The 16,581-nt window shown below is 37.1% G+C and overlaps 1 protein-coding gene across 7 annotated transcripts in view; it reads left to right on the top strand.

Annotated features, from left to right (window-relative positions):
- Positions 1 to 2,722: 2,722 nt before the first annotated feature.
- The window catches only part of pard3bb (par-3 family cell polarity regulator beta b), a 296,499-nt gene continuing 282,640 nt past the window's right edge, over positions 2,723 to 16,581 (top strand). For 3 of the 7 annotated variants that reach the window (XM_026272248.1, XM_026272244.1, XM_026272249.1), the window contains exons 1-3: positions 2,730 to 3,005; positions 3,421 to 3,685; positions 14,106 to 14,207. In XM_026272248.1, the coding sequence (XP_026128033.1) occupies positions 3,569 to 3,685; positions 14,106 to 14,207 (219 nt within the window). In that variant the 5' untranslated portion in view covers positions 2,730 to 3,005; positions 3,421 to 3,568. Of the gene's footprint in view, positions 3,006 to 3,420; positions 3,686 to 14,105; positions 14,208 to 16,581 lie in introns of all 7 variants that reach the window. The other 4 variants (XM_026272247.1, XM_026272250.1, XM_026272245.1 and 1 more) reach the window with 4 other exon arrangements.

The raw sequence follows: 16,581 nt of genomic DNA, 5'->3' as shown, positions 1-16,581 counted from the left end.
ACTTCATTACAATGTTTTTCTTTTTCTCTTTTTGATATTTGTAACACTTTAGTTTGGTGAATTATCTTTACAGAGCAAAAATACTAATATCAGCTAGTTTGCAAGTCCAAATTTAGCCAAAAACACTATACTATATACTATACTATACTATACTATACAAACATTAAATTAAAGTACTGAATTATGAGTCACATTAAATTGCACACCCCAAAACGCAGACCACTGTGAGTATAATAAAAATGACAATACATTATTATAATCAGTATAGCCTATTATAAAGTATGGATATATTATATAATATGGATCCATAAAAATGATTTGAAACGCTGTGTTATGCATGTGTTACGCATGTCTGGCCATTGATTGGAGATGTCACTTTATAAAGAACAAAAACATAAAATACGCATGTGCATGGCGTCATAATTTTCATAAGTTTCCATTTTTGTCCTCTTGCCTAAATGGAGAAAAAAATGTGTTTTGAAACCCGTTTTCAGAAGTTTGGATATTCAGGCCCAAAATACTGTTGAAGGCCACAACACATAATTATTTTCCATTTTTAGTTGAAAACGTGTTGTGTAATTTATTTAGCTATAAGTTTATAGTTTCAAATAACAACATTCTTTTACAGGTTTTTTTTCCCCAGTTGCTCACATCTCTTTGTCTAATCTTTAGTCACATTTTCAAAACTCTGGTGGTTTGTTGTGACCATACCATTAACACAATTCATGTTGTTTTCACACAATATTCTGTCACTTAACACGTTTCTGAAGTGCTTAAATTTTTATTTTACACAAGCTTACCCCCACACCAAAATCATGGATCTTTCTTTACTTTTGTTTATTTTTATTTTATTTATTTATTATTATTTATTTTTTTAACAAATGTTTAAACACAGCATGACAGAAATGAAACCTAATGTTTCAAACTTTAAATACAGTATAACGTAAGGCCTCTACTTCTGCAACAACAGCAGCCTTAAAAGAGCTGATAAGAATTAATTACTGATAATTGAGAAATAGCAAATAGTCTTTTCATTAAATGGGCATGCACAATAAAAAAAAGGCATCCTCTGGATTGGTTTTGTTCTAATAATGCAGAACAACAAAGAGAAGCCGAAAAAGAAAGAAAATGTCTGGAGGAGGGAGAGTTGGACAAGGGAGAGGAGTAGTTGGATGTGGGAGAGTAGTTGGACCGGGATTGTCTGGTTTGGTTCAGCTACCAAAACAGACATCAAGAGACTACAGTGGACAGTCAGGACTCCTGAGAGGATTATTATTCCCCCTGTCCAACCTACAAGATATTTACTTCTCCAGAGTGAGGAAAAGGGCTAAGAAAATTACTCCTGGACCCCACACACCTAACCCACTCTCTCTTCAAAAAGCCAGACATAATAACTTTTTTTTTCTTTTTCTCTGCAGGCTATATTCAGCATGAGCAATTAAAACATTCACACCATCACAACTGATGCATTTATACATATGATATAATCTGGAAATTGTACATTTGTAAATATCATATCTGCACACTTGTAAATTTGTAAATTTGTTAATTCTCTGTTTTTCTTATATTACAGAAGTGTTATGATTCCTATGTCTGCTCTATAATGTATGTTTGCACTTGTCCACACTTTCTTCTGCACTTGATGCTCCTGTCTACAAGACAAATCCGTGTGTGTGTGAACATGCTTGGTAATAAAACTCTTTTTGACTTTATTAAAAAAGGAGAAGGAGAAGGGAAAAGGGGTGTACACCCTTTTTTTCCTTTACTTTAGCAATTCTGTCACTTTTCTCTTACGTTAACTATTGATGACTCCTTCACTATGCAGTACACATGTAAAATTAATTTACACATTCACACATACAAATAAAATGCAGCTGACTGAATTATTATTTAAATGTAGGCTATCTTTGTATGTTCTATACATGTCGAACTGACACATGGCAAGTAATGCAGTTTTTGTAAAGCCACTAATTGTTATCATTTTGACAGTCTATGTACTGTGATTGACTATATATCCTACTGGATAGAAAAACAATGCTAATGTTTTGACCGAATGACTCGATTCTGAATCAGCTTTGCTGTGTTTTGATAGAGTTAGTAGCCTACATTATATGTAGAAAAAGGTATTTGGCATTTTGGAATGTAGAGTTTGTATTTCCTTAACAAATTTTGGTTTTGGCCATAAAATGAACTATTTGGCTAATTGTGTGATAGGTCTGTAGGTGAGTTGCTGTGTTAAGAGTTTAGAAAAAGTACTAGTTTAAGTAGGTATATTGGTAAACACTTGTTAGCAACTGAAAAAATTAAATAAATTAATAAATAAACAAAATAATATGATCTGACCAGAATTTGCGTTTAAAAAATGCGTGCGTGTGTTTTCCCTCATCAATAAGATGGAATTCTTAATTCTGATTGGCCAGTGGTGATGACCCTGATGATGAGGAATTTCAGCATGGATCTTATTGGTTGCATTTGCAAAAAAATCCCTGTTTGCCTGGTTTTACTACAGTATAAAAAATAATTAGGATATGGCTCATTGTTATCCTTGTAAACAGCACAGTATTATAGAAGATATACATTATACAGGCGAATTTAGAGTTTAAATATAAATGGGTCCATATCAGGGTAATATAGCAGTAGTTGACATACAGCTTGATGAGTGAGTGTCTCGTGTGTCCTGCAGTGGTCCATGGGCAGAAGTGTTCTGGCCCTTTAATAAAGTTGTGTGGCCCAGCTCTGTGTGTTGGGAGAACACTGCTGGAGGCTGCTCGGGAACTTCAGGAATGGCGTAAGACATGCAACTCCATCCGGGCAAAATACTGATGCAAACACCATCCACACATGCCCAGAGCCTTTAGTAAATGCTCGTTTGTCCCGTGGATCATCGCTAAAGTGGGTAATTGTATAAAGACAGCATGACTGCATGATTTGTGAGGCTATTCAACAACTCGTCGCCAAAGTTTTTTTCCGCTAACCTGCTCGCCTCTCCATATTTGATTTGCCAAGTAAGTGCAAAACAGATTTAATGAAAAATCGAAAAACACGCAAACGCATTTATACGTGTTCAACGTTTTATTTCGGTGCAACTTCTTGTTTTAAGAGTTTGTGTGGACTTTGAAGAGGGAAAGTGTTGTCATCAGAGCTAGCCAGTTAGCCATCTGAGTTCAGCAGCAGTAAACGGCACACTAACCATCTTCGTCTCGAACTATAAGAAAAATAAGTCACCAGTCAGATATACGTGCACAAAATGTATTTATATCTTTATTAGTGCTCGACTCTAACTTAAGTTTCCCAGCAGCTGTTGCTATGCAACGTACAGTGGCTAGCCAATCATCAACATGCTGTTTTATTAAACAGTTTAGTAAACACTGCTTTGTAGTTAGTAAACATCTGACTTTCTATTTGTTTTTCTTTCTATAGCATAATGTCATCTTTGATGCTGTAGATTTGATGCAGAAAACCAGTTTGCAGCCTGGCTGGAGACATACACACACACACACACACCTGCTGCTGCTGGAGTTTGTTTAGGGACACATCTGGATTAATCTTCCCCTTTCTGGATTGAAAAATGAAAGTGACTGTGACTTTCGGAAGGACTGGTGTTGTTGTGCCATGTAAAGAAGGATGGACAGTTCGGGATCTCATCCAGCAAGCCACCCAGAGATACAGAAAACTACTAGAGCAGGCGAGTATACTACTTCTTTTTTTTTTTTTCTCTCTTTTAAATTATTTTAATTTAAATAAACCCCCATTAATTGCTTTATTCCACTGAAATCAAAGGAGCTGTTTAACTAAATGTTTGTGCATGCTTTAATGTGTTTGAGAATCAAAGGATATTAAATGAATTATTAATTAAAAATTTGTTGCCATCATTTTGTCAGATAAAAATAAAATGGACTATAATTCGAAATTTGAGGTCAGTAAAATGTTTTTTTTTTATGTTTTGGAATAAAATCTCTAAAGCTCACTAAGTTTGATACAGTAAAAACAATAAAGAACAAAGACATTTTTTAGTCATTTATTCTGTGGTGACGAAAACTATTTTTACTTTTTTCAAATTTTTCCAGTCTTCAGTGTCACATGATCTTTCAGAAATCATTCTAATATCTAGGGCTGGACGATTCATCGAAAAGTAATCGAAAACTGAAATTTAGAATCTCTAACCAACGTAATTTTCCCATGTCAGTTATTTCAGTTATTTCCTGTTAATAATTCCCCCTTAAAAGCATGTGTAGCCACATGATTCTGCCAGTCAGTCACATAAAAGCAAAACACGGACTAGAACGCTGGTTCAACACATAGTGATGGCGCCCGAGCGGTGAACCTTGCGTCTTCACTAAACTTTGTCTTTGTATTTGTTTTATGGTTTGGACGTTCAAGCGATTAGATGACCGGATGTGTATTAATATATCGAACTACCATGTTCGCACAGCTGCATTGTGGCATGAAAACTCATAGCTGTGTAGATCAAGCACACAGAGGAACAAAGTTCTCATTTAAGTTCGTCCTGCGCCTGAACGGACAACAACAAATCGCAGTTTAAAGGAGTGTAAGAGCCCACTTCAGCACCACTGGTGTTCTGGTGTTCAGGGTTCACGCAGAGAGAGGTGTCTCAAAACACTTGAACACCGAATTTGTCTGTTTTTGCTCTTGTACCGACAAATACATAATATATATATATATATATATATATATATATATATATATATGTAGGTACATATAAATAAAAAAACTGTGATAGTTTCATCTGGAAAAAAAAAGTTTAATAACATTTATTTATAAAGAAATATAATTATTCAGAATTTATATATATATATATATATATATATATATATATATGTCACTTTTAATCAATTTAACGCTTCTTTGCTGAACAAGTGTTGATTGCTTTAAATAAACTGGCTAACCAGATTGAACAACATTAGTAAATAATGACACACTTTTTTTTGGATGAGCTATTCCTTCAAGGACTAATGTGTTTTGTATCACACCTTGTACATCTTTAAAAAACGTTTATAATAATTCTGGGATTTAATACTTCAGTAACAGTATTCAGCATAGTGTCGTTTAATTAAGTCTTTCCGTAACACAGAATGGCCGAAATCACAATGGGATTACCACACGCTACATTGCGTACGTTTTAATATTTGGTTTTACATTTAATTAGAGGATGATCAAAAATGTATGCGTTACCTTACGGGATTGAATGAACTGGAAAGACCTTATTCATTAATTTCAAACTTGTTAGTCAAAATCATGTGCTCGGAGCCTGATGGGAGCTGAAATGTCGACCTTCACTCTTATTATTGTAAAATTTAAACGGGGTTCATAAGTGCCTTCCTCTGATGACAGGAATCTGCAAAGCTGATTTTATGAAGTCGGGGGCAGATGTGCCTTGTCCAATTGTTCTGTGTGATAAATGCAAATCAGAGTTAAAATGTGGCAGCCGTTCTGTCCCCTGAGAGCTGACCCTTTGCCCCCTCATCAGATATTTCCCTCATCGCTGCTTGAGCTTCATTATATAAATAGTACATCAGTTTGAGTGGCACCCATTTTCGCCAGCTTACTCCAATCTCCAGTGAACCGATGGGGATGTGGATTCACCACTCTCCCGGCGCATTAAGGTTTAGGTGGGCTTCTAATAAACAACAGGCTTTTCATCCCGCCTCGCTCCAGGAGCCGCCAGGCCCAAATGAACCCATAGATTGCTGCGAGACTTCCTCACCTTACAATTTACTGCGTTATTGCTTTGTCTTTAGAGTGGCCAATTTGACTGATGGGTTTTGTAGTGAAGCAGGTATAGTGATCAGACCCGGGAAGGCGGTGGTCTTGTATTGCACCCTGTCGCGTTTGAGATAGTAATATGAGAGTGTAATATGCGATAGATTTGGCAGGTCAGGGCTCTGACAGGAGATTGCCAGTCGGATCCGTGTATTGATGGTTTTAGTATGCAATCGGCGTGCGAGATCTTAACACGCATTTACTCTTAGGGGCCACTGTGGGATTTTTTTTATTTCAGGTGGGCACGTCCTTTCACTCAGACACGTTTATGTGCGTGCCTAGCCTTTATTTGTGTGTTTGTTATTCCCATCAGCTCAGTGTTATTGGCCGTTAGTCTCAAAGGAATTGGCGCGTGGGCTGGTGCACAGAAGGCCTCGGTGAGGATGGATGGAGCTGTTTGAGAGATCCTGATTGGCTGCTGTCTCCAGGGCCTTATTTCTGATGTTTGGCCCCTGCAGAGTTTCTATGATCTGGCTCTAGTCAGTCAGGGTCACAAGAAGTAGTGGTTGCGCAGTACTTAATATCGGACTATTTTGTAATGTGAAGTTTGTAAGTTAACGATTTCCCCGATATGTGCTTTGATACAGACTCTCAAGTTCTCTAGGGTATGAGGATTACTTCTGAATTTGTCTAGTGAGACTGTGTTAAGGTCTGGTCATATTACTGAAATTTAGTGTGCAAAAAGTTCTGATATGTATGAGGTACTCTTCACACAGGAGTCACTTTTAAAACTGGTAACTTTCTGGAGGTCAACACGGTGAGTTTATGTGACCAACATGGACATGATAGAAACCTGTGTCGGGAGCTTTTTTTGGGGGGGTGGGGAGCCATTTGTTGGGATTTCTATTAAAGTGACTGGTTTTTGTTCAGGAAATTTCCCTAAGAAATTGAAAGCACCTTAAGGGTCAATGACATTCTCATTTTTGGGGGCTGGATCTATTAAAAAAAAAATACTGTAAATAATACAAAAAAAAATTGCTTTAGTGCTTTTAATATTTGAAAAAAAAAATTGTCAAAGTCATGTTGTGCAACCAACATGTGGAGGAAAAACAACAAAAAGTCTCTTAAAATATCAGATAATTTGACCTTTTATGAGTTCACAAAATTTTGGTATTGATCTAAACTTAATCCAAATAAGAACAAGAGTGTACATGAAAATAGTTACATGTATGCAAGCAAGCATGCACAGATCATATTTACACACGTTCACACGATATGATGGATAATGGTATTAGCTTTATGAATAGTACTATGCAGCGCAGTGATATTAGGTTTGGTTGTGTTTCGTTTATGATTGCAAGTGTTGTAAGCAGCATGGTTTGTCAGTACTGAGAAGGAGGTACAATCGATCTTTGTGATAGATTGTTTTCATTACTTGGTTCTTTTCCCTGTGAGACTGTATGATTCAGGGCTGCTGGTAACTAATGTCCTTTAGGTTTCCCTTGAAGTTTCATTAATAGAGTTAATAATCATAATGCTGCATTTATTCATGAATGCAGGGTGGCTTCACAAATCACGTCTCAGCGCTTTCAGCAAAAAATGCAGAACAAACGGAGCTTTATGTTTGCAGGAATACTAACACCCTCATCAATCAGTGCGGTTTTTGAATCTTTCTCAAACTTCATGGCTCTGCCAAACCTTTTAAAGCTTGAATTCAGTGCCAGTATGTTCAATATTTGCTAGCAAGTTTTGCTGAAAGAACGTGGAGGATTTGGGGTTACTGTGTCTGATAGCTTACTCATTGATTACCACAGACAAGCAACAGACACGCTGAGCTTGCTTTGGGTGTTTTGTAAAGTCGCCTACAAGCTGGAGAAAGCTCTGACAGAGTCTTTGATGGATAGAAATTCATAAGATATGTTTTGAGACTGTAAAACGAGCCGGGGGAATGTTTGAAATTAAGCAGGAGTAGGTTGAATTGGTCAACTGAAATACAGAAGACTCGGTTTCATTGACAGATCATCACATGCGTAAACCCTTGCTGTTTTCTATTATGCCGTCTCTACTGTACATGATAATTCAGCCATTGAGACTCATTATTATTTAATTACTAATATTTTAGTGAAGGCTTCATCATGATCACACCAGAAAGCGTGCTGATTATGAGTTAACTGCCTGTAATGATCTGTTTTAAATGCTCGGACATTAGCAAGATTTCAAATGTTAGTGGTAGGCTTTGGTTTGTAGATTGTGGTGGATTATCCCTCCTGCTCATCTAATTGTTAGAGTGGTTGACTGGGACTGACTATCTAGAATTTTTATTAACTTCATATATTAGCACCATTGCTTTATTTATATTTAGGCCAAATGGTGACACATTCTGTACTTTCTATGAAGCGTTATGTTTTTATTTTTCTTTGAGCACAAATAAATGCTAAGAAAAAAAAAAGTGAATGTATCTATGTATGATATATTGTGTAAATAAATTCTAAAAATGAATTAAAATGCATAACATAAACTGCAAACTGTGATTGATTTTGTGTCAAAGCGTGCTTATGTAAATTAATGACTAAATTAAATGATGCCCCAAACTTAGTTAACTGGCACTTTATGTAATATACACCAGACTAAAGAAAGCCTAAAGGAACAAACTCAAACTTTTTTTTTTTTTAATATATTTTTACTTTTGTATTTTGAAGGAAATGTCTTGAGGTTGAGACCGTTAGTATGATCTTTCTAGTTTCATCTCTAGTCATGAAATGGCATTCTTAATTAAAATGAGATCTTGAAGATGTAACATCAACATTTCATTTTATAGGAAATAGTGTTCCAATGCTTAATCCAAGCCAAATACACCCAGTCTGGGCTAAGCTCCAAATATCCACAGATCCTAGAACCACCCCTGACTCTCAAAATGCTAAAACTCTTTCAAAGCATTTCTTGCATCTCTTATTTTTTTCTCCTGCAAAGCTCTTCTTGTTTAGTAACCAAATGTGTTTAATGCTAATTTTCAAGATCATTACTTTTGGACTTTTAAATAGTCAACTGCAAGCACGATGTCCCCAAAGAATGGAGATCTAATTATACAGAGCTTCATTAGGGCCAACTAGTTGAATAATTTATTAGATTATGCAATGACTACTTTATGTAGTTTTCCACAATTATATTTTATTTGTACCTTGCATTGTTCGTTTATTGGTCACATGACCTTTGACTTCAGGAACTATACCTTACGGAACCGTTTTCTGCTCACTTTTAAAAGTGGATAAGCCTATTTATTTTGCTATCCTCTACATAATTATGTGATTATTTGCATTCAGCATGGTTTTCCCAGTTGTCTGTGACCCTACCAGAACAGACCTGTCACCATTTTTGGTCATGACACACAAGTTTCGTGAAAAGGTTTTCCCCATTTACTTTGGTCTAGTTTATGGATGGGTTAATTGTGTGTAGGCTTTGTTGCACTGAAGGCACTCAACTTCTCCAAACGCCTGTAAGTTAATAGAGGTTAAGCTGTAGCCTTACTCTCTGCGTTTCATATTTGTGGACAGTTCGACCTCTTAGCTAGCTGTCACAGTTTGGAGCACAACCACTTGGCTGTGCATTATCTCGCCGGTGATAGAGCGCCGAGAAGTGTTGTTAATTACCAGATTTCCTTCTCCGCCATTGAAGTCTCAGCAGCTCACAGTCTTGCGTTTTTTGTTATGCTAATCTAAAACATTTTCCTGCAGCTGTGTAATTATGCATTTAATGCGTTTCAGGATTAAAGCGAATGAGAAATGGCCTAGATTTAGTTGCGCTAATCTCCAGCCTTTTAAACGGTGCCATACATCAGCTATCACTTGAAAAGAGCGCGGTTACCACTTTGAGGATTTGCGGTCTAATTTTGCCGCATACATACTGCGGCCCTCTGCTTTGTGTATTGCTTTGTGTTTCGTTATATTCAATGAGGTGTTTTCCATTGACCCGGACATGTCAGTTTCTAGTGGGAAGAAAAGACGCCTGTGATCTTCAGCCAGCTCTCTCAAGAATGTTCCGGGCTGGGAAATGTGCTTGAGTCGAAGGCCATACATACTTATCATGTCTGCAAGCCTTTGTCCAGAGGCAGTAAATTGTTTGAGAGAGAGAGAGAGAGAGAGACCTTAAGCGGAGGAAGTGCTTGGGAGTCACTCAGGAAGTTATCAGGCCGTTGAAAAAGGACACTTAATTACCCAGGCAGACGTAGGCCGGGGTTGTGCTGCTGTTTTTTCATTAAGCTCAGGAATGCCAGCTGCACAAGTGCTGAGTTTGCTGCCAAAGCAGCTGATATCATGGAAAGTTCTGGACTTGTGCCAGCAAGAAAACAATTAGCACGCCTCGCCTCAGAGACAGAGTCGGTTAGCATCTGCTCTCAATGAGAAGCATTCCACGCTAGGTGCGTGGTTTGTGATGGAAACTACCTCTGGACCTCAAGATGTCCTTGTGAAGTACCTCTGTTCAGCCTTCAGCGATTTAGGCGGTTTTGGCAGCAGAGCTCGCTCTCAGAAACATAATGTGCTATTTTCTGTGCATCAACATCCGCTGTTGTGGTTTTATTTGTCTGTAATCATTGTTTTTAGTGACAGTTGGAGGCATAGTGCTGTCTTTGAAGAAATTTCTTGGAATAAACCAAATAAATACAACATGTTCTTAGGCTTGTAAGTAAGCCTGTGTTTTGCTTTTATTTTAGTGAAGGCTGTTATGAGTTAGGTTTGGGTTGGGTTTTCATGCCTTCCTGCTGAACCAATGTCCTTGAACTATAGGTGGATTAAGAGCTTTTTAGTAGTTGATCTACACTTATTCTTATTAATTTTGATAATTAACCTTTTGACAGTGTGCTGTGTAAAAGGGGCTGTTTATTTTTGCAGTGTATTTTTTTTCTTTTTCTGGTGGATTTTTCAGCTAGCTGTGCATCTTGAATCAGCCCATCGGGGAGAGAGATCATTTTGATTGGCTGTTCAGCTTAGCTGTTATACGAGAAGAAAAGGGAGTAAAAAATGAAGTCAGGAGAAAACAAAATCCATTGGTGGCGAATGAGATTGGGGTAGAAATGGTAATTATGGACTGCTTTGTTCATGGCTGGTATATCTGCAGTCCAAGCTTTTTCGGTTTTTCGTTTTGAATGATGAATGCAGACTACTGCCTCCTGCTGGTATGGAGAGTTATTTCCTCTCATATAGGTCCAGAACATACATACTACTTGGCCATTGGCTGTAGACTTTTCGGTGTGTTCATGCACAACTTTTTTTGGTCCAGACAACATGAGGTAACGCCAGTCAGATTCCATTGCTTCTAGTTCTTTGATGTTGGTTTGGTGTGTCTGGGCCTTTACTCATCCCACTATAAGAAGTGGATTTTTAAAACATCATGTTAAAAACAGTCCAGCTTTTAAAATGTGATTACAGCATTTAAGGCCCCTGCTTTCTGTATTATAAGGTTGTGCTGCTTCTAGGTGCTCTTAAAAACCTGTCCGATTGGAGTCAGACATGGAACCAGGCTTATTTCAGAGGGCTTCCATAAGATAGTCAACTATCTGTTTAGCCAGCCCGCTGTCTAGTCATTCTCTAGTGTCCACTTGCTGTTGGCCATTCCATGTATACTGTGGACAAGGCTGTGTGCTTCAGTCTTGTAGGGTGTGTGTGTGTGTGTGTGTGTGTGTGTGTGTGTGTGTGAATGTTTGTCTAAAGCATATTAATATGGTATGGGTTCCTGATTATTGTATTACGCTGCTGATATTTATCAAACGCAATACTGGAGTAGGACTGGAGAGTCCAGACATGCTGTCTGTTCAGGACTCTTCCTCTATCTCTTAGTCTCATTTAAGTACTGATTATCCACATACATAGCCCTTCACATTGGCCTGTGTGCCTAGGAAAATATTAATTTCATTTGTGCTATCATATAAAAACTATCTCATTTCATTCAGGCTATATTACAGTCCATAACAGAAAATGAGGCGTGGGTCAGAAAATGGTATGTTTATTAAATTCAATTCACGGCAAAATTGGTATTTTCATATTTGAGCAGAAAGTGCAAGAATGCAGCGCGGAGGTGGAAGATCGTTTTCCGAGATGGACAACGTCTTATTGCATCATTATCATCACCATCATGATCATCATTACTGTTTATGAGCTTGGTAATGATGTTAGGCTTGGTAATGGACCCTGCACCAACAAAAGCAATCGTGAAAATACGTCAGGAGCCCCACTGCTCACTGTCATCAGGGTAAAAATTGCAAAATGTTCCAGACATTTCCATCGTTTCATTACAGCGCCGCCTCGATATCTCCCGCTACACTTGTACCCTCATTCAATGGTCTTATAGCTGGGAATAGCTGGCCTTAATGTGGCATGTAATACAGCATTATTCCCATAGTCTGGCACACTGTTACTCTTTGTTGAATGCCAGAAACTGCCGCACTCATGGCCTTGGGCTCACCCTGTGTTGCTGCTAGCGTTCAAAAGCTCAGGGCTCATTTAGGTGAAATCGTGATTAAACAGGTGCGTTGGTTGTCAAATGTCATTTTGCTCACGGGCTGCATGAGATCATATGAGATCCAGTGCCATGGTTTTATTGTTTATTGACTGAAATACAAGCTTTTTGTGACGCATTGGAAGTTCTGGAGTCTTCTAACATGACACTGATGCCATAATAGAGACAGCAGAATAAGGAATAAGTGACATGTATGCATGCATGAATTAGTATGTGAAGTGTTATGCGTGTACCTTTAGAATCCTCGCTTAGTAAACTTTTAAATGGCTACAGGGACATCATTGTAAAGATGGAGGAGATAATGTGTTTACATTTTTCATTGCTGGAGTATTGTTTTTTCCAATATATTTTTCTAGTAAAACATCTAAATATTCTGAGCAGCGCAACAGCATAAATTAATAACACATAACATATGTTTAAAATATAGGCTAATTGTATTTTGCATAACAATAACTCCATCTTATGAATATATAAGAAGATTTCACCTCTCACACTTGTGAACTTGTTAATTAGACTGCTGTTTCACGGCAGTAATACAGAAGCATATTTTATGTAATTATAGATAATGATTACGACAGGGGTTTTCAAGCATAATTTTTTCCAAGAAGTACATTCAATATTACCTCGCTTGTTAGCCTATTTGTTTGAAGAGAGCTAAAACAGGACAAATGTCACTTCAAAAAATATATATATGATTTAGTTTCCTCAAAATTAAGTTTTTGTCTTTTTGGCCATTCTTTGTATGTAAATGAAAAAAATTAAGAGGGTTTGTGAATTTTTGGCTTTCTCTGAAGTAGGTTTGGCAGAGTAGAGTCAAACCAAAACTTTTGTTTGTAGATGGTGCATTTTACCTTAGGACAAGACTGATTGATCTGTAGATTTGGCTTTCTACTGTCCAAGAAGTCTATATCTTTATCTCTTTTAGGTTAAACATTGTATGTTTGTCTGGGTTTTGTATGTGTTAATGTATGTCAGTATGTACTGAGAGAAGGTCAAATCTTCTGACTGTTTTTCTGTAGTGTTGAGAGACTGGGCTTTTAAATGAAAATTGTGTAAATATGAGTCATACACACAATGTCAATTTGTCTGGTGAGAACTGACAGCTCTGCTGTCCCACAAAAGCCAAGATAAACAGTGTAGGCCCATATCAAAGGTTCAGGTTTCGATCTATCAATGAAGTTTTGCTGTTACTCTATGCCAAGGCAAATACTGTTTAAGCATACTATACCTCCCACTACTACTTCCTCTACTTTGCTACATGACATTGCCTGACATCAATCATCTCTCACTTGCTTTTTGTTAAGTTAGCATGCACCGTGAACGCAGCCAAAAAGTGAAATGTGATGACATAAGATCAGGCGCAAGATGGAATTAAGCCATTTGTTGTGCAGATGCCTTATTTATACCTCACTTTTTGGCATAAGCTGAAGTTGACATTTGGAGCTCAGATTTGGAGTTACATCGCTCCGGTCTCTGGGAGCTGGTTGGCGGCAGTTTTGAGCTCACAAGGCTTTGATGATTTGTTGATGTGTTCTGCTTTGTGTTTGTCAGCATTAATCAGAAAAGTCCATGATAGTGATAGTGCCTTAAGACACTCCCCCGTAGGAGATGATTGTCGAGGAGTGTGGGAAGACTGCAATGAAAGATGTCCTGTGCTGCTTGTACATCATAGTGTCCTCATACATGCTGCAGTAAAGTTAGCTCAGACTCATTGTGTACTGTTAGCTATGATGGGCAGGCTCAAGTCACTGCTTTTTATTTTTTAGAGAATAGTTACAGTTTAGACATCACTGTGGGAACCCTTGTTAACTGATAAGTCTGAGGTCAGTAAATGTTTTCTTGCTGATTACAAGTCTGACACTTTTGTTTTGTAGGAGGGAGATTTCCTGGTACGAACCCACCATGTCGAGTACTGTGACGGGGGAATTCTGGACCCTGATGATGTGCTAACAGACCTGGTGGAGGACAAGGACAAGGTAAGTCTCAAGGAAACAGTCGGGTATTAATATTAGATCCGCAAGACTTTTGTTATGTCCTCTGTTTGCAAATAATTACCCATCAGTGGTAGCTTATAGTATAATGTGCATCTTCAATGTCCTAAAGTAAACATTAAGGCCTAAAGTAAACATTAAACCTTAGTAAGTGTTTCCTTGGAGTTCTTTCTCCACTTGCCTATATTATAAATATATATATATATATATATATATATATATATATATATATATATATATATATATATATATATATATATATATATATATATAGTTTTGGTACATTTTCAGACAGTTCAGTAAATTAATCAGATTTTTATTTAGCATCCACTCAAGAACTCATTGAATACTTTGTGGCGAATACTTTCTTTTGTGAATAGAATCTCAGTGGTTGCAGTGTATATTTATTTTTGGCTGTAGCCAGAGAAGGCACAATAGAAGATGTGTTGGTTTTGTTTCATGTTGTGGTTTCCGGACCTTCAATTCACACTGGAAGTTTACATCTAGAATAACATGTTTTCTTTTGCTGTGGTGCTATAGCTTCAGTGGTGTAGGAAACGGTGATTTTAACTCCTAAAGAAATCTGCCAAATAGAAGGTTTTCCTTGGCTTTGGTCAGTGTGTAGGTATTTGGTCCAATAGCAATGAAATAATAAAACTGTGGAGCATTAGCTTGGGTACATTGACTTTTCACGGTATTTGATATACTGCTAATAGTGCCATTTGTTGGTAATGTCATTTAATCCAGAGCAACAGAACGGCCTAGGGAGGAACACCAAAACACATTCACTTTCACAAATGTGGGAAGATTTGTTGAGAAGTTGTGAGAAAATGTGAGAATTTATGGAAAACAAAATCACATGAATATGGAAAATCTCAGGTTAGTTTGCAATGCCATATGCGCCAAATATGTGTACTGTGAAAGAGTAGAAAATAGGAAATATTTTACTGAATGTGAAGTGCATTGGTGATGTTTTATAGAGGTTATAAAAAAAGAAAACATTTTAACCGTAATGTATTTTTAACCTTTTATGGACATGATGGTCGTTCTCTGATTATAATAGAAACGCAGCATACGGTTCACGGTTTCATATGGAAAATGCATCGTTGACATTTGCTTGAGAGGAGGCCATTTGGACCACCCTCGCTGAGGAAAGAGTGGTCTCTCCAATGAGCCCTCGGGGTATTCTGTATGTCCTTACTCTGTATGGAGGTTATTATATTGAGCTGTGTGGCTGCTCCTAACTCGATAACACAAAAGGGCATTTGCCTCTTAATTGAATTCTCTCAGACATCAGATGCAAAGCTTTTGATTCCTGCACACTAATTAATAGAAGTGATGGCATTATGGGCTGCATGCTCTCTCTCTCTCGGAGCAAGATGATTTCTGGGATATTGCTTTATAATCAAAGTGTGGAAGTGTTTTTTAGGCTTTAGCCACAGGGAATGCAGACAATTTTCTGAGGAAAAATTTGCATATGAAAGATGAAAAATTGTCATGATTTAAAGATTATGAGTGGGACCATTAACTTAGATATGATAGTACCCAGTGATTCAGCATTCAGACCTTCTATAATTGGTCCTAACTAGGTCTATAAAAACAGTACTATTTTGGTACCATACTTTAATTTGGGGCTGCTGCTTCAAAGTTTTAATTTAATACAGTTAAAGATTAAATAAAGCAGTGGTTTAAAATAAAACCGATGCATTTCGGTGGTTCCCACAGGTTTGAAATATACTGGCGGTGTTACCCGGGTGGAAAATTCAGCAAACACAGTCGAATCCAGCTGTGAAATCTTGTGAAGTGTGCATTTTTATCCAGCATGATCGCATGTTCTCTGCGTGATGGTCAGTCCATGTGAACTGAATGCTTTAAACTTTAAACTTGTGATTTCAAATTATGCTGCACTTTATGCATTTGCCCACTGTCATATTCATATGTGTGCTATATGTAAAATTAAGGTTACCCTGGCTTTATATGAAAAAATATGATTCCCAATGCACACAAACTTCCCAGAATACAGAGTGCCCTGTTGGTTACAGTGTATATGTTTTTTATTTTTTTATTTTTTATATATATTACAATTTTATTAAATATTTATTCATTTGTGAAAAATACTCTCATCTAAAGTATAAGTATTTTTATTTTACACATTTTTTTTTTTATTCAAATCACATTACACATTCAATATTTAGAAATTCATTTTAATTACATAGGCTACTATTACATTTAATTACATACTAATATTATGTATTATAATATGCATTGTAAATTATGCAAAATTACAGCATTTAAATGGTAATGTATGTCAAATAATGTTCTTAGTTTTCTTTCTGTGGGGAAGCATCCCAGCCAGAAA

The sequence above is a fragment of the Carassius auratus genome, chromosome 9 (genome assembly GCF_003368295.1).
Source record: "Carassius auratus strain Wakin chromosome 9, ASM336829v1, whole genome shotgun sequence".
Taxonomy (NCBI): Eukaryota; Metazoa; Chordata; class Actinopteri; order Cypriniformes; family Cyprinidae; genus Carassius; species Carassius auratus.
Note: the sequence above shows the minus strand (reverse complement) of the source record. Positions and strands in the feature narration are given on the sequence as shown.